Source organism: Schistocerca americana, chromosome 7 (assembly GCF_021461395.2).
Source record: "Schistocerca americana isolate TAMUIC-IGC-003095 chromosome 7, iqSchAmer2.1, whole genome shotgun sequence".
Classification (NCBI taxonomy): Eukaryota; Metazoa; Arthropoda; class Insecta; order Orthoptera; family Acrididae; genus Schistocerca; species Schistocerca americana.
In genome coordinates, this window is record NC_060125.1 from 516483743 (window position 1) to 516509914 (window position 26172).

At 38.4% G+C, this 26172-nt stretch overlaps 1 protein-coding gene across 2 annotated transcripts in view; it reads right to left on the minus strand.

Moving 5' to 3' along the window:
* The window catches only part of LOC124623187 (ras GTPase-activating protein 1), a 148524-nt gene that overhangs the window by 51372 nt on the left and 70980 nt on the right, over positions 1–26172 (minus strand). For both annotated transcript variants that reach the window (XR_006980679.1, XM_047148993.1), the window contains exons 11-14: positions 25950–26070; positions 23120–23340; positions 15509–15713; positions 5263–5378 (exon numbers count right to left, since the gene is read on the minus strand). Coding sequence is in view for 1 of the 2 variants with exons in the window: in XM_047148993.1 (XP_047004949.1) it covers positions 5263–5378; positions 15509–15713; positions 23120–23340; positions 25950–26070 (663 nt within the window). In the remaining variant the exon portion in view is untranslated. The remainder of the gene's footprint in view (positions 1–5262; positions 5379–15508; positions 15714–23119; positions 23341–25949; positions 26071–26172) is intronic.

The following is a 26172-nucleotide window of genomic DNA, read 5'->3' on the forward strand; positions in this document are numbered from 1 at the left end:
AAAAGATGGTATATGGCGTGTCATTTCACATATGGCTCTCCCTGTGATAGTACATGTTTCGCCAGTTACAGGGCTGGTATACGTGGTGGTACTTGGATGCACAGGGCAAGTCTTGCAGAGGTGACGATCACAGGGCAAGGAGCTGTAGGGTAGGGAGCTGGGTTCAGAAGGAGCGTAAGGTCTGACAAGAATATTGTGGAGATTGGGAGGGCGACTGAGAGCTATTCTAGGTGTGGTGGGCAACATCTCAGACAGAATGAATCGCATTTCAGGGCATGATTTTAGGAAGCCATGGTCTTGCCTAAGTAGCTGATTAACTGATTAATACATTCCAAACCAGGATAGTAGTGAGTGACCAGTGGTGTGCTTCGAAATTGTTTTTTGGAGGGATCAGCAGTATCAGGATGGGATGTGATAGCCCAGGAAATGTTTTTTGAACTAGGCTGGTGGTGTAATTATATCCAGTGAAGGCTGAGGTGAGGATAATCATGTATTGCTGTAAAGAGTCTGCATGCAAATGAATACATTTGCCTCAAATACCAATGATGCATGGAATGAAACATTTGACATGGAAAGGGTGGCAACTGTCAAAAATGTAAGTATTGTTGGTTGTTAGTAGGTTTAATGTGGACAGAAGTATGTATCTGGTCTTTGGTGAGGATGAGATCAACATCAAGGAAAGCGGCACGGGATTTGGAATAGGACCATGTGAAATTTAGTTGTGAGAAGGTATTCAGAGATTCCAGGAATTTTAACAGGCCAACCTTACCATGAGTCCATATGGTAAATATGTCATCAATGTATGTAAACCAAACCAGGGGGTGAAGAATTATCGATCCCATGAAAAGGTTGGTATAGGAAGGAGCCATCCTGGTCTCCACGACTGTACCTCGGATCTGTTAATATGTCTGCCCCTCAAAGATGAAGTAGTAGTTGGTAAGCATAAATTTGATTAAGGTGAGTAGGAAGCATGTCATATGTTTGGAATCAGATGGGCACTGACTGAGGAAATGTTCAGCAGCTGACAGACCATTTACATGGGAGATGTGGGTATAGAGGCCGGTGGCATCAATAGTGACAAGCAAGGTGTGTGGTGGGAGTGGGACGGGCACAGATTTCAGACAATCTAGGAAATGGTTAGTACCTTTGCTGCTGATCAACTAAGGGAGATATAGTTTCAAATGCAGCAATTTCTTGCTCTTACCAGGCTATCTGTGACCTATAAACCTCATCAGCTAATTTCCACTCCACCAGACTTCTATCCTTCTATAAAATCCTGCAGTTATCTGCCCCTCATGTTTCCTTGGATGGCATCATCTGCCAAGCAAACTTCAAACTGCAACAACATACTAGACTTCACCTCCAAAAACAATTCCATCTTCTCTTACACTACCTGAACAGTGGTCTTTCCTTTCCTACCTCTCTGCAGCTCCCTAAACAGCCACACCATCAACCACCATTCCTCTCCTACAAATTGGGCTTGGACAACCTTCTTAACACCCCACAGCCTTCACCACTAGCTCCCAGACCAAGAATAGCTCATAATCACAAGAATCAGTCACAACATTACAGTCTCCTCAACCTCTTGTCTAAAGTACTCTCCCCTCCTGAATTATCTGTACTATCTAAGGGTCTCACTTTCATCCCTAAACCTACATTTGATCATGCTGATTTGGTGAAGAGCCAACTTTCCTTCACACATTATGTCAGCTGGAAATATCAGTTTACAACCCATCCCAAAATCTTTCAAACAGCAAACCTGACATTGATCCCCTGCCTTGAACAGTTCTTACCATAATCCCAGCTTGATACACCACCACTACTTTAAAATCATTCCTTATAAGCCTTCCAAGAATTCCTCACTCCAGCATTGCTTCATAACCCTTCCTCAGGTCCCTACAACATGACCCTCACCTGTCCTCTGCATTATCCTCCTAGCATACAAAGGGTCTACCACTGTGGTACTTGATCAAAAGGACCATGTTAGTGAAAGGTCTACGCCAGCTGTCTGACATTTCTACATACAGTGTCTGCCATCAACATCCCATCCCTGTGATTCAAACTTACCTGCAGTCCCCCATAAGGACTAACACGTCAATCCATAGAACTTGTCACCCCACCTTCTTCCTAAGGTCCACAAATCCAGTCATCCTGGCTGTCCTACAGTTGTTGGCTTCAAAACACCCATCAAATGTATATTTGCCTTAGTTGGCCAGGAACTGCGTCCCATAGTACAAAGACTTCCCTCCTGTAGCAAAGATACCAATCTAGGAAATGTCCTAGATTGTCTGAAATCCAAGCCCATCCCACTCCCACCACACACCTTGTTTGCCACCATTGATGCCATCTCCCTCTACAGAGACATCTGCCACATGCAACATATGTCTGCTGCTGAACATTTCCTCAGTCAGTGCCCACATGATCCCAAAAGTATGACCTCTTTCTTCTCACCTTAATCAACTTTATACTTACTAACAACCACTTCACCTTTGAGGGGCAGAAATACTAATTGATCAGGGGTATGGCCATGGGAACCAGGATGGCTCCTTCCTACGCCAACCTTATCATGGGTCACTTGGAGTGATCTGTAAGTCTTCAGCCCCTGGTTTGGTTTAGATACATTGATGAAATCTTTACCATATGGACTCATGGTGAGGCTGACCTGTTAAACCTCTGAATACCTTTTCCCAATTAAATTTCACATGGTCCTATTCCGAATCCTGTGCTGCTTTCCTTGATGTTGATCTTGTCCTCACCGAAGGCCAGCCATACACTTCTGTCCACAGTAAACCTACTAACAAACAACAGTACTTGTATTCTGGCATTTGCCATCTTTTCCATGTCAAATGTCCCCTCCCATACAGCTTTGGCATCTGAGGCAAACATATTTGTTCAGATGCAGACTCTTTACAGCAGTACACCATCATTCTCAATTCAGCCATCACTGGACATAATTACCCCACCAGCCTAGTTCAAAAGCAGATTTCCTGTGCCATCACATCCAATCCTAGTACTGCTGATCCCTCCAAAAAACAACAGATTACACTACCGGTCAACTCAGTATTATCCTGGTATGGAATGTATTAATCAGCTACTTCGACAAGGACATGACTTTCAAAAATCATGGCCTGAAATGAGATCCATTCTGTCTGAAATTTTGCCCTATACACCTAGAATAGCTTTCCATTGCCCTCTCAATCTCCACAATATTCTTGTCAGACCCTATGCTCCTTCTGCACCCAGCTCCCTACCCTATGGCTCCTTCCCTTGCGATCGTCCCTGCTGCAAGACTTGCTTTGTGCATCCAACTACTACCACCACCTATACCAGCCCTGTAACTTGCACAACATATACTATCACAGGGAGAGCCACCTGTGAATTCACATGTCATATACCAGCTCTTTTGTGGATACTGTTCGGCCTTTTACATTGGAATGACTAGAATCAAAGTATCAGTTACGATGAATGGGCATAGGCAGAGGGTGTATACCGGTAACACACAATGTTCTGTTTTAGAGCATGCTCTATAACATGACAATCGTGACCTCAGTGCCTGTTTCAGCACACATGCTATCTGGATTCTTCCCCAGACACCCATTTTTCAGAACTCTGCAGGTGGGAACTAGTGCTACAAAATGTCCTTGGTTCTCGCCACCCACCTTGCCTAAATTTATGTTAATTTCTTCTGTGTCAGCATTTCTTCAGAGTAACTACTCCTTTCATCGTTCACTTTTAGTTTTCTACATGTTTCATTTTCTTACCTGTCTATTTTCCGCCTTCCCCTCCACCTTGTTAGGTACAATGAATTTAGCTTTTTACCCTTATTATCTCGTGCATGATGTTTAAGCAGTAATCTCTGTCTTGCATATTATCCTGTCTTCAACCTTTAAGCTCTCAGGTTTTCAAATTCCATCCAGTGCAGTCCCCAACATCAGTCTTTCCTTCTCATCCTGTCTGGTAAGCCTCCCACTGACCTGCAGTTCTGGAGGACTTTGCCAAAATCTACCCCTTTTCCTAGACCTCTCCAGGCCTTTTCCTTTGCCCCTCTTCCTTCCCCTTTAATCCCTCTGCCTGAAAGAGTTTGTCTAATTATAACCTTCTTTTCTGTGTTTGTTCTGCCACCGCTTGGCGAGTAGATATTTTCTGTCCAATTACATTATTGTGTCAAAAATTGAGTGTTTTCATTGTTATATAAGATTAATGTTTTGCATCACAAAGTTTTAACGTCAAGAATGCGTATTCTAAGAAGAGTTGAGCAATATACTATTTTCTCTTACATAATGACATGAGGAGAAAATAAGAGGAATTGAAACTAATATGGAGGCTTATTGACAGTTGCTCTTCCCATCCTCCACTTGCAAGTCAACAGAGGACAGTATAATGTAACCTCTTCAACACACTGTAAATTTGCCTGAGGTGGTAAATACGGGTGTGGATGAGTCCAGAGCATTCTGTTCAGTATGTGCCTGAGACTTGCTCTGTTGGGGTAAGAACTGAGGGAGGAGTAGGGTTTATGGCCCACTGTGATTGTGTTCTCACAGAAGGAGTACAAATGCTGTATGACAAGGTGCAAGAAACTAGTTAACAGTGTCACTAAAGTAAACACCCCAAAATACATTTGAAAAAATTCATGGAAACCAATGACAATACCCATCTGAAAGTCCAGATGGGATCTGAACTGAGATCCTTTCAACCAGGTGTCCTTGTAGGAATACAATAATAGGCCAATGTTGAAGGAAGAATACTTTGTTGAGGCAAAAGTGTCTCTAGTGATAAAAGTGTCCAATAGCATCCCACATTTTTTACAGTTACTGCTTTTCCAATACACAGAAGCAAAAAGGGAGCTGGAACACAAGTCTAAACTGATTAGCAACTCAGATAGCAAACAGTTATCAAATATGAGTAATGGCGATTGGACTAGCTACATACACCCAATCCACTGCTGTCTTTTTTCCAGTTGATTTTCTACTCATCTCGCCCAGCAATATCTTTTTCCACAAGATATCCTCAGTAACTTTCTTTCTTAATAATAAATATGGAACTAATATTCATAACTATAATAAAAGATGTGCCATCTCAAAACCTGGAAGTCATATTATATGACATTTAAAAAATTAAACTAGTGGAATACAATGTTAACTACTGATTTCAGCAACATGGTTGCAAAGATTCTCAACATGAGAGGGAAGTACCCAAATCATTGTTAAGAAAAATAGGTTACAGCAGTTGATGAAGTCACCAGTTTCACTGGTATTAACTTACTTTGGGCAAGCATCGGCAGACATAAAGATGGAATGAGTAACTTCATCAAGAACTTGAAGCAGAAACTCAGCATTGGCACAAGCATCATCGGGCGATTCCATCTTTGTTGGATTCAACTGTTGAAGAAAGACTATATTAAGTTGCATGCAAGTAAAAAAAAAAAATTTTTGTTTATTTTAAGTGCTTTCTTCTGCACCATCTCAGGGGGTGATTATTATTTACTTTCAGCCTCTCCAAAACACTTCTGTAACTGATTTTCCTCATGTGCTGAAAACTATGGCTCTATGTCACGTCTAAAAACCAGTGACCTGCTTTCAACCTCCCCCTCCTTTCTCCCTCAGTTTCATTTTTCCCACAGATATTTCTGGCAAACTGAGATTCATTTCCAAATGTGTGTGTGTGTTACATCACAATGGTATTTTTCAAACAATGGAAAATCCAGGATGGAATGTAACAATATTATGAAGAGGAAAGTTGCTACTCAGCATATAGCAGAGATGCTGCTGCAGATATCACACACACACACACACACACACACACACACACACACACACACACACACACGCACGCACGCACGCACGCAAACACAACTCGTACACACACGAATGCAGTCTCAGTCCTACAGTCGTGTGTGTGTGTGTGTGTGTGTGTGTGTGTGTGTTTGTTTCTGTTGTCTGTTGTTGATGAAGGCTTTACTGGCCAAAAGCTTTATTTGTGCCAGTCTTTTCGTTGTGCCTGTCTGCGACTCAGCATCTCCACAATGGTATTTCTTCTAGCTACTGTTTTTTTCCTATTTTCTGTTTCATACTTTTATAATTTTACATATTTTGTAGGATTCATGAGTACCATGATAAAGGTTTTGTTTTCAGTACAACTACTCAAACTGTGTTGGAAGCAGTAAGATGCGAGTGACATGCAGCATTTTGTGGGGCAGTAATGGATAGCAAGCATGAGCTACCAACGACATAAATGCACAACTGTGGGGCAGTTTAATTCTTGTGGAATGACCATTGTTGTAATTTAAATGGCAACTGGAGCCATGACCATATAAGGAGGTAGTCTACTGAATCCCAGCACCTCACCAGATGACTAAAGGATAGGGAATCCTTTCCAAAACGTCACTGTGAATTGATATGCCTAAAAACCAAGAAGATTTTATTGCATGTATTCTTAAGTTTATGTGTAACCATAATTTTGGAGACCAGACTGGGCAAAGTAGGGGGTCTCCCTTGCCAGTCTATTGCATATTCTGAAAATGTTTTCAAATTGTGATTGCCAAACATATTCAACACCCTTGATGGAGAATGCATGTGATTTTGAAGAGACGGGTGCAGATGAGGTTTGATGAAACATTGAAGTTTTTCTCTGCTCCAACTCTTTAAGTGCCCTTAAAGTTATTAAACCCATGTATGTGAACCAAGAAACTCCTCTCTAGATTCTGGGTAAAAATACAGGCATGAATTCAGGGAAATGAAATGAAACATGCTGCAGCTCACAACACTTATAATAGGTACACCACTGTAATGACGTGTTAGCGTCCCCACAATTAGTGACATCATTGTTCTGGCAAAAAGTATGCACCAGTGGGAGAAGAAGCGCACGACAGGAAGCTGTTATAGGTAAAACCCAACTCTTGGCCATTGTATACCACCTTCCAGCCGTTTTGAGAAAGTGAATTTGCCTCATTTATGCTTGTTATGGAACACTGCCTAATAGTCCCTAGATTCTTTCTCTAGTTAGTGTACCAACTGGTTTGCAGAGCATATCACATACTAATTACAGTATTTTTACTCTGCCCAGCATTAAAGTCATATGTTAGTTCTGCCACAATTCACTGCTTGTTCTGTTTTACCAGTCTGCCCAGCCTACGACATCCCACATCTGTAATGAGGGGTTCCTGCCCAACCCCACAATGATTCAACGTGGTTTCAGCTTGATTACACCAAAACCTGACAAGCTGTGCGATTTGGAAACTGCTTGTGCCGAGCCTTCAGGCCATCATAATCTGCCCTCAGTCAAACTGAGACAGATTGCATCACTTCCTCACTCTACACATGGATAGCATGCTCACTGATGCTACATGCACCATGCATGCATCTGACTAGCAGTCATTCCTTGCCAGGTGATGCTGCTATCATCTGGATGAGTTTATATCAATAGTAGGTTGGTGGTCAATGTTCTGGCTGATTAGTGTATTTCAGTGAGGCAATGGTTATTAGTACATTCAGTCTTTAATGCTATCACCCAGTCAGAGACTTCTGATTTATTATTTCAATCCTTTTGAATTTATTTTAGTTGGTTATTTGAACAGACATTTCTACATGGACTATTATAATAATTGTTAATTATGTATAGTTGCACGTGATTTTTTGAGGAATGTGACTGACAGTAATGGAGAGCAAGTCGACTGCAACTCAGGTAACCATTAGCCATATTGGCAATACTGATTTTCCAAGACTGTATCGTTATGAACTTACAGATATTTTTGTATTTGAACACTGCATTGGCATAAAGGACCAGCAACTATGTTTCATTATTTATTTAAATTCCTGTCATAGTTGCATACATATTCCTTATTGGTGACTAGATCTGAACAAGTCTATTTATTTTCGAATCAACCACTACCTGCATCTTTGTCAACTGCATGGAAAATAATTCCAGTGTAACAAAACTATTACAAATTAAAGTTGAAGCAAATGAGCCCTCGGTCACAGTTTTTAGTCTTATTAACCATGTGTCAACACTTCTAAGAGTGCCTTCATCAGAATCTGAATGTTTTAAATGGGCTTTAAGATAATTATAAATTTATGGGAAAAGAAAATGTTTTTATATAAAAGTGTAAGAACTGACTAACAATACAAGACAGAGACAGTACTTACATGTTACGTATAAAATAAATAACAGGCCAGAAGGGCTTTAGTCACAATTTTTTTTGAAAAGAATGCTTGAAAGCAATTCACTATGGGCTGCTAATATCTGTAAAGCCACAGATAGCAGCAGACTGAGGAGCCTGCGTTAACAAGTGCGAGCAGTTGAACGTGACACCAAGAGTGCCATCTGGTAGCCGTAAATATAAGTAGCCTACTTAACATTTAAAATATAGACAGCTGAATGTTAAAATGAACAGTATTTAGTACTTGAACTCACAGGCAAAGTTTTATATGACAACAATAGTCATAGTAACATTTTGCTTATGTAAAAGCATAGAAATACAGTTTTAAAACTGATTAACAGTACAAAAAGAGGCAGTACTTACATGTCATGTATAAAATAAATATAAAGTGAAACAGCTTTAGTCACAATTTAAAGTAAAATGTGTGGAAGGCGAGCCACTATGGGCTGCTTGCATATGTCATGCTTCAGACTGAGGCGCCCGCGTTAACAACTACGGGCAGGTGAGCAGTGCACTGCGAGTGCCATCTAGTAGCCGCAAGTACAACTAGGCTACTTAATGTTCAAATGCAGACAGGCAAATATTATGATGAACATTATTCAGTACATAATGTAAAAGGCAATATTTTGTTTAACAGGAACAGATAACGTAACATTTTGTCTACATCAGAGCTTACTAGTAAAGTTCAAAGTATAAAAACATCACTATAGAAGTACAAAAAGGGGCTGAATGACACAGCCTGTAGAAAATGATATAACATGAAATACAGCCAATAAACCATTTAATAAATGAAAAATTATGAGTTGACTTAGACGGAAAAAAACATTTCGGTAACTGCACGTGGAGACCTGAAATTAAATGTCAAGTAATGGCTTTATACCGCTGAAGAAATTTTTATTACACAACTGCAACCGCTCATTGAGAATGAGGCTATCATTTCGAGAAAGATGTTTAAAAATCTCTGATTCTTCAAGAATATCTAATCTATGCCCTTCCTTCTTGGTGTGCAAAATGTTGATATTGTAAATAGCTTTAGACTCGTGACCTGTAATCAGAAGATGGTCGGCAAAAGACAAATTTTGGTTGCTAATGCCATTTTTTCTCAAAAGGTGTTCTTTATACCTGGTTGTAAAGGCACGTCCTGTTTGTCCTATGTAATACGAAGAGCAGGTGTTGCAGAAAATCTTATAGATGTCAGTACTTTCTAATGGGGCAGGAGTTGATTTTAAATTATGAAGTTTTTTTTTTTTTTTTCAGAATATTATTGGTAGACAAGGCAACGTTGCAGTTGTATTTATTACATAGAAGGTGTTGGATCTGATAAGAGATAGGCCCCGAGAAAGGAAGAGAAAAATATTTTTTTGGGTTAGATTCAATGATAGAAGTGCCAAGCACAGTAACTCTTAACAATTTTCTTTTTAAGGATGTTATCTCCCATGCCAGGTTCATACTCATTATTAATTGCTATTGTTTAGAGTAAATTGATTTCGTTGTTGAATTTTTCTTTCGAAAGTGGAATAGAAGTTGCTCGGTGAATAGTAGAGTGAAAGAAAGCGTTTTTATGAGATTGTGGATGCATAGAAGACACACATACGATCTTATCAGTATACATTTCTTTACGAAAAATATTGAATGAGATTTTATTTTCTTCTATTGTAAGCGTCAAGTCAAGAAAGTTTAATTGGCGGGCCTCATTTTCAAGTTCGAAGGTGAAAGATATTTTCTCATGAAGTTCACTGAAGAGATTAAAAATACCGTCAAAGCCATCAGCAGGACCCTTCTAGATGACTAAAATATCCTCAACGTATCTGAAATAGGAGAGAATGCCTAGTGCTGTAGCTGAAAAACAGTTGGAAAACTTTTCTTCTAGAGATTTGATGAAAATATTGGCAAGAATACCAGCCAAGGGATTTCCCACAGCGAGACCATCGGATTGTTGGTAAAATTGTTCATTATACTCAAAATAGTTTTACTTGACTATAACTGTGATGAGATTAATGAAATGAGTAATTTGTTCATCTGAAAAATCTTTTTCGAAATGACATAAATTTTTTTCTATGATTGTAAGCATTTCCTGTACAGGAACATTAGTATAAAGATTTTTGATGTCTAATGAAAACAACTTGGTGTCCGAACTGCATTCTAAATCTTTTATTTTATGGACTAAGGTGTGACTATCGGGGATGGAACAACTGTTCTAAAAACTGAATGATTTTTTCAGAGTTTTATGTAGAAATTTGGCCAAATCATGGTACACGCTATTCATACTATTAGATATTGGCCGTATCTGATGGTTAGGTTTCTGGATTTTAAATTGAGACTAAAGTTTTGGGGGCAGAGGGACCATGTTAATAAGCATTCTATTCTGAAAAGGTTTGATTAGAAATTTTGCGTTATTGATGGCTGACCTGACTTCTTTTTGTAGCTCTGGAGTCGGATCCTCATGCAGTTCCGAAATATTATTTTCGCTAAAAAAATCTAAGGTTTTGGAAATATATTCAGACTTGTAGGCAATAACTATAGAGCAACCTTTGTCAGACTTAGTTATTAGAACATCTGCTTCTTTAAATCTATTATTAATGAACAATTTTCTATGATTATGTGTAACATTATGAAGGGAGGCTGTATTTTTACTGAGAATATTAGCTACATCATAAGCATTCTAGTTTGACATGACTACCTATTTTGTTACAATCAATACCAATTTTTAGATCGACAAGCATTTTTTTAATCACATTTTCGTCTGACACGTTGGGCACGACATTGTACTTCAGCCCTTTTTCAAGCAAGACAGTTTCATTCTGTATAAAAGTAATGTTAGTTTTATATATTAAAACAAAGATGAGGTGACTTACCAAACGAAAGCGCTGGCAGGTCGATAGACACACAAACAAACACAAACATACACACAAAATTCAAGCTTTCGCAACAAACTGTTGCCTCATCCCTCTTTCCTGATATATAAAAACAAAGATGAGGTGACTTACCGAACGAAAGCGCTGGCAGGTCGATAGACACACAAACAAACACAAACATACACACAAAATTCAAGCTTTCGCAACAAACTGTTGCCTCATCAGGAAAGAGGGAAGGAGAGGGGAAGACGAAAGTAAGTGGGTTTTAAGGGAGAGGGTAAGGAGTCATTCCAATCCCGGGAGCGGAAAGACTTACCTTTGGGGGAAAAAAGGACAGGTATAAACTCGCACACATGCACATATCCATCCCTGTGTGTGGGGGATGGATATGTGCGTGTGTGCGAGTGTATACCTGTCCTTTTTTCCCCCAAAGGTAAGTCTTCCCGCTCCCGGGATTGGAATGACTCCTTACCCTCTCCCTTAAAAACCACTTCCTTTCGTCTTCCCCTCTCCTTCCCTCTTTCCTGATGAGGCAACAGTTTGTTGCGAAAGCTTGAATTTTGTGTGTATGTTTGTGTTTGTTTGTGTGTCTATCGACCTGCCAGCGCTTTCGTTCGGTAAGTCACCTCATCTTTGTTTTTATATATAAGATTAATACGAAAGATATTTGTCAGCTCGAAATACAGATAATATGCCTCTTCACTAAGGTGGTCTTTTTTTATGCATTACAATGGAATTATTTTGCAGGCGCAATGGTTCAAAAATGTACAGACTCATTCTAAACTAGTCACCATTAAAGAATATGTATGAAACGAAACTGTGATAGGAAACTAAATGAATGACATATGTTTACTATAATAAGTACAAAATTTAACATACTTTTTACATTAATTTATTTGTGCCTTTGGTGTCTTATCATCAGAGATCAAATGCCCACAGAAATCTTACATGCGTATTATTATTTTAACAAAAAGATATCAACTAAATTATTCTGAAAGTTATTCTTCAGTTGTATATGTCTTTGTGGACTCCTCATGTGCCCACAACACAGAAACTGAAATCATACATGTGACCTTTCTTGCCAAAAAGGTGTCCAGGTGTGTGAATATTTTCCAGTAACTTACTCTTTGTTCTCAGAGTGACGTAATGGCCAAGTGTCAATCCCCATCCACACAAAACTAGGTAAAAAGTTTCTATTCCAGTAGTACACACCCCCCCCCCCCCCCCCCAAGTCCAAATATTCATTACTTTAATCCATACCTAAGCTGCATTCCTGGTTGCAAGTGTTATTCCCATTTGTTTCTGAGGACCAGATACCACACATGCAACAGTCAGACTGTTCTGCAACTTTTAATTTGTGTAACTTTTGTATTTTTTGTGTTGATGTTTGGATGCTGGAATGTGCAAGGTATTTCCACTAAAATAAATTTACTACCCGCAGAACTTGACATGTTCAAGATGGATGTTGTCATACTCTCTGAAACAAAGAAGAAAGGCCAAGGAGAAGAAGGGCTGGAAAATTAAGTACATATCTGGAGTGAGGTATCAAAAGCAGTAAGAGCCAAATCAGGAGTCTCCATTATGGTAAAGAAATCACGGAAAAAAAGAATCACAAATTGGACATTCATCAATCAATGTTTTATAACTGTTCAAATGACATTATTTGCTAAGGAAGTTGTGATTATTGGGGTATATGCACCCACTAATGACACAAAAGATAAGGAGAAAGATACATTCTGGACCACCCTCAGGGAGACCATTGAAAAAATCCCAAGAAGAAAGGAACTGATTATCATGGGCAACACGAATGGAAGAGTAGGAATTAGAGAATTCCGTAGAATTGTACGAAAAACATGGAGAGGAAGAATATAACGACAATGGGGAAAGATTGATTGCAATTTGTGAACAATTTGATCTAAAAATTACCAACACATTTTTCAAACACAAGGACAATCATAAATATACTTGGCAAAAGACCACTAAAGAACTTTGTGCTGTAACAGATTTATTATCATTAGCCAAAAAAAGTAGTTTCAAGACAGTAGATGTCAGATCTTACAGAGGAGCCCAGTGTGGAAAAGACCACCATCTAGTAAAAATGAAATCTTTTTGGCCATGCAAAAATGCAAGGAATGATACAAGTAACATAAATAAAATGAACCAGACTGAGAAAGATGAAAATTTACCTTTTAATATTGACAGCCTACATGAATCATCTGAAGGAAGTACAGAGGAAATATATGACTATATAAAAACTAATGTGAAAATCACAGCAACAGAGATGTTGGGTAGAAAAGATAGCAACGACAACTGTGCAGCAGAGTGGTGGTCAGACCAAACAGAAGTCCTCGTTAGAGAAAAACGAAATGCGTTCCTTCAGTGGTTGAATGATACATCAGAAGAAACAAGATCAATATACAAAGAAAAGAAGAATGAAGTGATGAAAAAAATAAGGATGGCAAAAAATGAAGCATGGGAAAGAACATGTGCCAAGGTTAATAGAAAATTAGGATTTGGGAGAGCAAAAGAATCATGGCCAGTATTAAAAGGGCATTGACAGGATACAAAAAACAAAACCAATCTCCAACTGATAACAAAACAGGAATGGGAAGAGTATTTCCAAAAATTATTAAATGAGGACAGAGAAGAATATCTAGAAGAAGAAACAGTGGAAGAAACTGGACATGAAGATGATGAGATCCAGATTTTAAAAAGTGAAGTACTTCAGGCATTGAGAACAGGAAAGAATGGTAAATCACCTGGACCAGGTAATATCAGTCTGGAGTGTCTGAAATACGGTGGTGACAAAATTGTGAAACTGATAACACAGCTCTTCAACAAAATGGTACATGGAGATTCAATACTCAACGAGGTGAAGCTAGGTTACATTAATACCATATTTAAGAAAGGGGATCGCAAAATTTGTTCAAACTATTGAGGATTTGTGTTAGAAACACGCTAATGAGAATTTTTGCAAAAGTAATTAAAAACAAACTGGAAAAAAATTTCAGAACCCAAGAAGAACATTTTTGGATTACAAAAACCGGAAAAAAAGTGCAGCTTAGATTCGAGTAAATACGGTAATGATTCAGATGAGCTATACAATGAAGGAAAGAAAATCAAAAAGATAAACACTTTCTGTTATTTGGGATCCATTTTAGAAATCAAGGGAAAATCAGGGTCTGAAATCAATAAAAGAATTAGTGGCGGACGGAAGGTCATTGGGATGCTTAACTCAGTCTTATGGATCAGGAATGTAATGAGCAGAAGTAAAAAATTAATACACAAATCAATATTAGAGAGTGTGGTTCTGTATGGGATGGAGACCTGGACAATTAACCTGAAGCACATAAAAAAATTACAAAAGCTAGAGATGGACTTCTGGAGAAGATCTGCAAGATTCTCCAGGAAAGAGAAGAAAAGGAATACTGAAATAATAAGGAGAATGGAAATAAAAGATAGAATATATGACATAATGGACAGGAAGAAATTACAGTGGTACAGGCATGTACGACAAATGGGGGAATCCAGAATACCAAAACTGTTACTGGAGCGGGAACTGGAGGGGAGAAGAAGAAGAAGACGACTTATGACCATCTGACTCCAAAATGCACAGCACACAATGAGGAGAATGGGCACAGAAGAAGAGGACACACAAGATTGAAACACCTGGAGGAATATTTTGAAAATATAGTTTAAAAATGTTTATTCTTTGTATCGTAATTTCCGAGTAAATTCTTATGTTGGAGATAAGCCTATGTAATGAGGAAAAGCTCCAAATAATAAATAAATAATAACTTTTGTATTTGGAGAATGCATCTCAGAACACCAGCATAAAAAATTTTAAAGTGCTGAAGAAAGAGGGCATATGGACAGCTGCACAAATATTTTAAACTATGGGAGAAAAAAGCTTAATAAAGTTTTTCCCAACCATTAAACCCTTGTCAACTTAGATGTTGAGGAAACTAGATTAACATAGGTATTACTACTTAAGATATGATTAACTTCCCAAACCTGTAGTAGCCTTTTTATTACTATCATCAAATATGATATCACTTCGCACTTAATACACAGTTAAAACTGATTTTAGAACTAACAAATATGTTGTCACTACAAAGATGAGAAAACAATACAATTAACAGACCAGGCAAATCACATAACAAAGATGAAAATAAAAATGAAAATTCCCTCAAATTCAAAGATATTTTCAACGCCACAAAATTAGCAACAAAGATGAGACATTAATGCATTCAATTCATTGTTATCCGGTAGTAGTGGCCTACCTCCATCTTCAAAGTATTAGTAATTTATTTTTATTTCTATATTTTCATAATGCAATGATTCCTTGTATTTTTTAGATTGGTATTTTGGCAATGAAAAACTACAAAACACAACAAAAGAATATAATACTCAAAAACGCAGCTTATAAATCAGAAGAGAGATGCTATAATACGGACAATGCTTTACTGACGTCTCAATGACTTATTTGCATATTTACCTCACATGACTGTTTCGATTCAAGCAGTTTTAAAATAGTATCCTGAATAGCTGATTGTAGAAAACCAGTGCAGACAGATTTCATATATAAGTCCATGAGGGTAGTTGTGAGAGATGCTGCTCGGAAAAGCGTAGATGTTTCTTCTTCTTTCTCGATCTCAGCTTCATTTAGTGCTTTCAACAGGTCAGCTTCCTTCCTTTCATACCTGCATACAAAATTATCACACTATACCAATTGCCTCCACAAAGATCTTTTAGTTATTTACACGAAGATATTTACATAAACAGTACAAGGTGAAACTGACTGTAAACTCAGCATTTTCACACTACTAGGAATATGAATCCTTCTCTATAATTAAAGCTGCCCTTAAAACAAAGTTTGGTTTGAACACCACAAAGTTTATTAGGCACAGTCGTATACTAGGTGGTATGTCCTTGCCTTCCTCCAACCTTTTGGACTGCTTCACCCAGCCAGTTAAATGGCAACTTATAGCTTAAAATGGATTACAAAACAAGAGGTAACTTGCATGTAAAATCTCTCTTTTTTTTTTTTTAATGAAATGTCACAAAATTTGGCCCTTTATTGGTTCCCACTTAAAAATGTTTTAAATCTGAGGGCATTAGTTTTGTTGACTGATAGTTGCTGAATGTTAAAATTGGAATTTAATTTTGTCACAAGCCTGAAGTACACATATAATTGTAAAATGACAGTTCATTTTCTGTGTAAAGCACTATAATTCTGCAGTTGACATCAAACAAAGATGCCCTACTTCCAATGAACTCCATTCGAGTAATAGTTTTAGTAACTGACGTCAGATTTTCTGACACTTCTGCATGACTAATTTTACCAAAACTGTAACAATATTGCGAAAAGGGTAGTTGTTACTCACCATATAGTGGAAATGCTGACTTGCAGATAGGCATGACAAAAAGACTGTCAGAAATCTTACTTTCTGACAGTCCTTTTGTTGTGCCTATCTGCAACTCAGCATCTCCACTATATGTTGAGTAGCAATTATCCTTTCCATAATATTGTTACATTCCATCCAGGATTTTCCACTGTTTTATTTTCCCAAAAATGTTGTATGTTTGAGAGACCTTTAATTTGAAAAATAAATTACACTGAATAGTTTTGTAGTACACAAGTTTGTTGTTGTTGGGGTCTTCAGTCCAGAAACTGGTTTGATGCTGCTCTCCATGCTACTCTATCCTGTGCAAACTACTTAACCCCTCCAAGTACCTACTACAACCTACATCCTTCTGAATCTGCTATGATTTTTACCCTCCACGCTGCCCTCCCCTGATGCCTCAGAACATGTCCTACCCACCGATCCATCCTTTCAGTCAAGTTGTACCACAAATTCCTCTTATCCCCAATTCTATTCAGTACATCCTCATTAGTTATGTGATCTACCCATCTAATCTTCAGCATTCTTCTGTAGCACCACATTTCAAAAGCTTCTATTCTCTTCTTGTCTAAACTATTTATTGTCCATGTTTCACTCCCATACATAGCTACACTCCATACAAGTACTTACAGAAACAACTTCCTGACACTTAAATCTATACTCGATGTTAACAAATTTTTCTTCTTCAGAAACACTTTCCTTGCCATTGTCAGTATACATTTTATATCCTCTCTACTTTGACCATCATCACTTATTTTGCTCCCCAAATAGCAAAACACATCTACTATTTTAAGTGTCCCATTTTCTAATCTCATTCCCTCAGCATCACCTGATTTAATTCGACTACATTCCATTATGCTCGTTTTGCTTTTGTTGATGTTCATCTTATATCCTCCTTTCAAGACACTGTCCATTCCGTTCAACTGCTCTTCCAGGTCCTTTGCTGTCTCTGAGTGAATTACAATGTCGTCGACAAACCTCAAAGTTTTTATTACTTCTCCATGGATTTTAATTCCTACTCAAAATTTTTCTTTTGTTTCCTTTACTGCATGCTCAATACGTATGTGGCAGATCTTGAGTATTCAAAAAAGCTCTGTTTGTACAGTATAGACATAGTTATGCTGACTAAGGACAAGAAGTATATCTACCGTATTTACTCAAATCTAAGCCACACTCGAATCTAAACCGCACCTGAAAAATGAGACTCGAAATCAAGGAAAAAAATTTTTCCCGAATCTAAGCCACACCTGAAATTTGAGACTCGAAATTCAAGGGGAGAGAAAAGTGTTAGGTCGCATCTCCAAATCGAAACAAAGTTCGTCTAGTTGTAATATGAGACACAATTTAGGTCGAATGAATGACGATACAGCTGCAGTAGTTTGGTTCGAGTCGTAAGCTTAGCAGTTACGGTTTACCAGGTAGCCATTGCTACGTGTCACGCGCTCCGTCCGTATTTATACGGATATCCTTCCTTTTTCACGTGCTTCGTCTGGTTTGAATTGATTGCTTATTTTTCTTTGATCTGATAAGTGCCATTCTCTTTATTATAGGTGTTTACGTCACTCCAAGCTGAAAATGCATTACTGCACTGTGTCATGCATTGTTTGTCGCATTCTGATAGTGCGTGTTTACGGCCTGTCGCCGCTCGCGGCGTGGCTTGCTTTTGTGCGCGCTACCGCCGCTTGCAAATAAAAAATAGAGAGGAGTCGTCTCATTAGCGAAACATTTGTTGTTACTTACACTACTGCTTTCTTTGATAATGATCAACAAGAACCAAATAACAGACTGCGTATGATAGATGATGTTCTGAACGAAATTTTAGCGAAAATTTTTCTCCGTTCCAAAATCTTTGCAGGCGCCTCTTTAGTTCATTACATTCTGCACAGAAAAGAGACATCTTAGATTTAAAAATCTAGTCAGTTGCCGTGCTTCATTTCTGACTGTATCACTATCAGGCATAAGAATAATACGAATATAAACATGACATGATATGTATATTCTTCCCCGTTTGCTGTTGTCTCACTCTAGTTTCGTAGTTTATTAGGCAGACAGGATTTAAATGAGATAGTAGCAAACACGAAACAATACATGGCAAAATGTTTATATTCGTATTAATCTTATGGCGAAGAGAATACTACATGTGATTCACAATTCAATTCATAAAAGCTCCTATTAGCAACCATCTCTTCTCACAGGTAGGAAAAAATTCAGAACGTAGAGTTGGCCATATTGACAAACATCCCAAACAGTCTTGCCAGTCGGATTTTCGTAGTACATTGAAATGCTGCTACATTCGAAGATCAACAATACAGAATTTGTATTTACTTCGTTGGATAATGTACCAAAATGCAGTGGTCGAAACTCTGGGCGCAGGAAAAAGGCTCGTCTTCCACTTTTTTTTTTTTTTTTAATTTATTTACTGACGCAGAGATTTTGGTGCCAGTATGTATCTTTGTGCCTACAAAGCATGCCTGTGTGGCGCTACATATATTCGACGGCAGAAGTTAGTTGTGGCGGCACCCACCAACATTTTTCAGAACTCCCGCTTGCTTTGCACTCGATTCTAAGCCGCAGGCGGTTTTTTGGATTACAAAAACCGGAAAAAAAGTGCGGCTTAGATTCGAGTAAATACGGTAACTGTTATGTGGAACATCTGTGTGTTAAGGCATGTCATCAAATCATTTTTTGTGAGATCTGTGAAACACAGTGAGTGGTTTACGCCGGAAGATGGCCCTACAGAACTGCTGAATGGCCCTACAGTACTGCTGAGCTTTTGTGTTGGTGTCAGAGCTTACAATACACAATTCTTGAACTATCATGAGGTTCTTGACGCCTTGATTATAGTGGCAAGTGGATTATACTTCACAATACTTCGTTGTGAGAAATGAGCAAGGGAACTGTATTATGAGACCATGAGACCACTACAGTCTATAGCTTCTTGTGGCAGTAAGTATACTGTTATCTCGTATGTTGCTTGGACTCTTAAATGGCAACCTCTTAAATATCTGTAACCTGCATTATCTAGAAAAACAGCCATTCCACCTAAGTGGAGAATACAGCAACCTCCCACGGTGCAGTGGTGTCAGTAGGATCAAAATGCATTTTTTACAAATACAATGATCTTATCCCTGTGAAAGGAACTTTTCACTGCTGTGTCAGAGCAGTTATTAACAGTAATGGCTTTCTGTGCCTTTATCCTCATCTTGTTACCAAATTGGAGAACCTACGATGGTTCCTTCATTGTACATGGACTCTGTAGAAATGTAATCAGATTTTTCTGACACAACTAAGATTTCTTGTTAGAGTGCCTCTGTCTGTGGAGATATCAACTTTTTGCATTAGTTTATTCACAGTAGCAGCAAAAGACATTGAAGAATTAGGGAACTGTTGTGATTTGTATGATTTTACTGCTTTGCTGTTTTGTATGAATTTATTCACTTAAATTTTTGGATCTACTTCACGTTCAAGTAATATGACAATCCTGATTCTAGATGGTATAATTGTCACTACAGTTAATGCACAACTGACGAGACTAACATGTGGTGCCAGGTTCAGAGGCTATTTGGCTATGATTTCTACATGCTGCCTAGACCTTACAAGTGTTTAAGTGATAAATCATGACTTTAAAGTACTCTGGAAGAACAGAGTCTCTGAAAGTCAGCTGAAATGTTGCCATCTTCCACAACGCTCTTTCAGCCTTTTTTATAACAATATGAAACTGATGGAAAGTTGATGAAACGGAAGAATAGGTGTTTTAGAAAAAAGCCTACAGTTGAGGCTGAGAAAAATATGGGAGCTAGACTGTCACATAGAGAATGTAAAGGATCAGGTGGCCAAAATACATGAGTAAGGGAGATCATAACAGAAATCACTTACCAGCCTACTAGGATCACACACACTAGTAGCCGCAATGAAGGGGGTCAATTAATAAGTATCTCATCTGCAGTTTTAGATCTTGTAGCTGGAGTAATTAGACCTTCCCATTGAGATTCCTATGTCTACCTTTAGCTACGGCTGTGATTAATTTAAATACGAGTAGTGTACTGGATGCCAGTTATGGAATTCACTGAACAATTTATAATATTCTATGTAGTACTAATGATGAAGAAGATTAGTAATTATATTACTTTTCTATGAGATGACAATGCTTTATACTTAATTTTTATTACAAATAATGATATACAAGGGTTGTTACTACTTTCTACTGGATAGGTGGTAATAGTAATAGTTTTATGGAGTGTTTAAATTAGATGACACACTAATATTGCTGATATATCATAATTATTGTTATGCACAAAGTATAAATTGTGCCTGATGATCAGGAGAACATGGCTGACGGCAATCAACTAAAGGAGAGTACAAAAAGTGATCAGAGGATTGATGTAACAAGTTTCTATAAAAAGGAGCTAAATCAAATTCAAGTACTTTGTGGTTGATGCTGGTAGTGTATGTACTGCAGGACTGGCAAACACCACTATCCTCCAGTGTGCCACTGAAGTACAAGGTGGGAAGCTGGGGTGGAGGGGGAAGGATATTCACCTTTAGGTTGGGTTGTCTTGGGGAAGGAGACCAGACAGAGATGTCATCAGTCTCATCAGATTAGGGATGGATGGGGAAGGAAGTCGGCTGTGCCCTTTCAAAGGAAGCATCCCAGCATTTGCCTGCAGTGATTTAGGGAAATCACGGAAAATCTAAATCAGGATGGGCGGACACAGGATTGAACTGTTGTCCTCCCAAATGCGAGTCCAGTGTGCTAGCCACTATGACACTCCGCTTGGTCCCACCTTTAGGGTCTATCTTCTATCCTCCTTCGTCTCGGGCTCCCTTGATCTTCCTTTTTCCATCATTTCTTCCTCTCTCTGAGCGACTGTATCTCTCTACTGCTTTTCCCACATTCAAATACTGCCACTGCGGCACCCTACTCATCTGTCACACTGAAATCCAAATGAGCAGCAATCCTCTTGGTACCCCCTTCTGAAATTCTATTGAAGAAACACATCTTTTCTTCATTGGATCCCTATGGACAGTGCATTGCTCTTACAAATGATACTCATAACAAAAAGTTATTTTATAACTTCTTGAATTTAGAGGTACCGATATTGTGTGGAGATTTTATTTTTATTTTGTATGGAATAAGCTATATTAGTCCACAGCTCTTGGTCTCACGAAAGCGTTCTCGCTTCCTGAGCATGGGGTCCCGGGTTCGATTCCTGGCGGGGTCAGGAATTTTCACCTGCCTCAAGATGACTGGGTGTTGTGTTGTCTTCATCATCATCATTCATCCCCATTACGGCCGGAGGAAGGCAATGGCAAACCACCTCCACTAGGACCTTGCCTAGTACAGTGGTGCGGGTCTCTCACATAGTCCCCTACGCTCTGTTATGGAGCATGAGACTTCATCATCATCATCATCATCATCATCATCATCATCATCAAGCTATATTAAGGAACAATGTGCACTTTCAACATGGGATGGCTATAGCACTGATTTCACAATTGAAAATACCTACTCGGACGCACAAATATGTATTCCATGGATCGCTGGCCTCACCAGCCTGCCCTGGAGATTCACAGACTACCAAAGCATTGTAATATTAACAATGAAGGAATGCTGCCAGATGCAAAGGAATGAACTTTTGCCAGACTACTATTATCCTGCATACAGAATGTTGGCAGTAGTCATATAGTGCAGTTCTTATACTTAGCGATGAGATAATACACAATTTGTTAACTCGAAAGTAGTATCACAAGTTACTCCTAGAAATGTGGTGTAGCAATTCTGGATTTTAAAGCAATTAGAAAAAAGTTGGAGAGAACAGTGGCCACACCAAGATAAAGCAAATGATACGTCATAGGAAGAAATAGTTACAACACATTAGATGAATCATGAGGCGGCATAATGTTTGCTGTAAGCTATAATTTTACTATGAAAATATTGTCAAGGTTTTTAATTTTATTTTTTATATTAAAATAAAGCTGATTTATCCCCTTAGGAGAATTTCTTATGTTGGAGTTTGCACTAAATAACAGTTGTAGCTTCAAGTATTTAACTGTTTTATGTTAAATGAAAATTTTTAAAGTAGTGGGAAAGAAAAATAAATATGTATTACTTCCCTAATGAAACAGTTCTATTTGTATGAGAATAACTTTGTTAAACAATGGAAAATCTAGGATGGACTGTAACAATGTTACATTGGAATAAGTATCAATATAATAAAAGAAATAGTTGCTACTCATAGTATAGCAGAGATGCTGAGTCACAGAAGGGCACAACAAAGAGACTGTCGGACAATTAGCTGCTGGTCAACAAGACCTTTGTCAAAATTAAACACACACACACACACACACACACACACACACACACACACACACACACGACCACAGTCTCTGGCAGCTGGAGCCAGACTCATAATTTGGGGGGGGGGGGGGGGGGGGGGGGGGGGTCACCACCATCACCATAAACAACAACAACAACAACTTGGAAATGAATATGCAAAAAGCAGTAGTTGCTAGTGTAGCAGAAAATGATTTATAAGTGAAGTAAAAAATGTGGCACTGATTGAAAACAGGTGAGCACATACATTAAATTAAAAGAACCCATCATATCTACCACCAGTTAAAATACTTGGCTAATGGATACACACTTTCTGTCAAAGCATAAAAATATTTTCCTTCAGTGAAAAAATTTAACTGCAAAATCATACCTAAAAATACGCAGCAAAGAAGTAGCTAGTGGGGCTCTGTCCAAGTGGCATGTGTCTGCCAAAGCTCGAACCACTTCCAGAGATGGATCCAGTACCAACTGCTGCAGTGGAGAGTACTCTTCTTGTGGCATTATAAGGTCATGGAGATATCTTGTGCGCAGACGTAGTGAGCCCCATTCGCCGATTGGTGTGATGCCCGACAGCTGGTACCAGTCCTCCGTCTGAAGAGGTAAAAACATGACATAGCTGTATCCATTCCACTTTCTGAGTGCCGAACGTGAAGTCAGAAAAGATATTAATTATCACTGAATAATGACAATTTACTGAAAAAAAACTGAATTAACAAATACATTAGCATAGCTCTTAAGCAGACAGAGCTATATTAATGTACCATAAAATCAACACATGGACAACATCTGCAAACATAGCATTTTTGGAGAAAGCAGAGCAGAAGCTGATACACTACTCTAAATGCAAAAATCTTATAAACACAGGAGAGGCATTGCAGAGTACACTCATCTTGAAAGCTATTGCACCCTCCACATTTTTCATTTTTGTTGTCGTCAGCTTTTAACATGACAGAACATGTAAGTTATCAGTTCTTCAGATGAAGAGTCTGAACGGAATTCACTGTGAACTTGCTGGAATAACTGTGAAAGCAATCACACAAACTTATTTACAGACACAATAGGAGAATCTTAAAAGGAAACTTGGATTTGAAACCATACTGTTCCAATATTGGTATATCACTCCAATATGAGTACAGTGTTTCAGAACTGTTACATCACACTTGACCTCGACATTTTGTTTACAAATGTTGTGTTATCTACTTTTCTTTCCTGCATTAATCCCACTTATGGCAGGACCATTCATTATGCACAGTCATCCAGCATAAAAATCCTCTCACAATGTCACCCTACTGTAGTTAACTTCTGTTAATAAACAGAATTTTTCTGTATGGTAAAATTTAGCTATTTATGTAACTTTCACTTCTACATCTACATACATACTCGGAAATCGACCATACGGTGCGTGGCGGAGGGTACCTCGTACCACAACTAACATCATCTCTCCCTGTTCCACTCCCAAACAGAACGAGGGAAAATGACTGCCTGTATGTCTCTGTACGAGGTCTAATCTCTCTTATCTTATCTTTGTGGTCTTTCCGCGAAATGTAAGTTGGCGGCAGTAAAATTGTACTGCAGTCAGCCTCAAATGCTGGTTCTCTAAATTTCCTCAGTAGCGATTCACGAAAAGAACGCCTCCTTTCCTCTAGAGACTCCCACCCGAGTTCCTGAAGCATTTCCGTAACACTTGCATGGTGATCAAACCTACCAATAACAAACCTAGCAGCCCGCCTCTGAATTGCTTCTATGTCCTCCCTCAATCCGACCTGATAGGGATCCCAAACGCTCGAGCAGTACTCAAGAATAGGTCGTATTAGTGTTTTATAAGCTGTCTCCTTTACAGATGAACCACATCTTCCCAAAAGTCTACCAATGAACCGAAGACGACTATCCACCTTCCCCACAACTGCCATTACATGCTTGTCCCACTTCGTATCACTCTGCAATGTTACGCCCAAATATTTAATCGAATTGACTGTGTCAAACGCTACACTACTAATGGAGTATTCAAACATTACAGGATTCTTTTTCCTATTCATCTGCATTAATTTACATTTGTCTATATTTAGAGTTAGCTGCCATTCTTTACACCAATCACAAATCCTGTCCAAGTAATCTTGTATCCTTCTACAGTCACTCAACGATGACACCTTCCCATACACCACAGCATCATCAGCAAACAGCCGCACATTGCTATCCACCCTATCCAAAACATCATTTATGTAGATAGAAACCAACAGTGGACCTATCACACTTCCCTGGGGCACTCCAGATGATACCCTCACCTCTGATGAACACTCACCATCGAGGACAACGTACTGGGTTGTATTACTTATTACTCCTGTTTCTAGTTTAACTAATTTTTTTATCCCCCGTTGTCTCTCCTTTTTTCTTTTCTATTTGCATTATTATTCCCACCTTTCATTTCTATAAATCAATTTTTACTAATCACTCCACCCCTTCTGTCATCAACGAAGCTGATAAGGTGCTTACTAATGTACTATCTCCAATCTACACTGACTGTCTCCTCCTCCTACACCATTAAGTTATAGAGAAAGCTCTCCAATTCCAGAACAGAAACGAAATGCTGCAACATTTCATATTGATTATAGAACAAATACAAAACTTGAAAGTATTGGGCACTATCCAACTAGATAGCTTATCAACATCACAGGGCTTATTTCTTGGTCTTTACAGTGAGAGTATCATATGGTGACTGAACAGTGATACCGATTTCAGTCGTACAGCAAATGATCAAGGAACTCCACACAAAGCAAAAAATGAGATGTCATTCTGGAGGTAGGGCAACGCTGACATGTGGGAAAATAAACAGTACAATTAAACTACAGAAGTATGGGAGATGATTCAAGTAGAGCTGGAAAAAATTAGACAGCAAGTACTTAAAGAAGGAAAGCATTAATAAGAGCAATAAAATAAAATCATGTATTATAATGGAGGAAGCCACAAAATGCAGACAACTCAGCAGATTTCTTAATGACATGGAACTATGTTTAGAGGATTCTACATTCTGTATTTAAACGTAGTAATAACTAAAAGATGGCATATAAAACAAAAATCATAATGCTAGAAACACGGAAATTTGGTACATACAATAGCCAAAGTTAGTGTAACACTGTTTTCAGATCAATTTTTATGTGCATCTAAGAACTATAATACTGTTAAATATAACACAATCAATATACCTCATCCCCATTGGTCAAACTACTGAGCTCCACTGTCAACTCAGCAACTTCAGTATCCTTTGAACGCTTTCCTTTGTTGTACACAGTTACAGTGAATGTTAAAACATCTGGTGGGACATCACTGGGGAGAAAAAAAGAAAACCATTGGTGTACTATCATTAGAATTAAAATGACTGCAAAGTGTGTTATTTCTATGTTAACTGTAACGTTTCATTTCACTCCA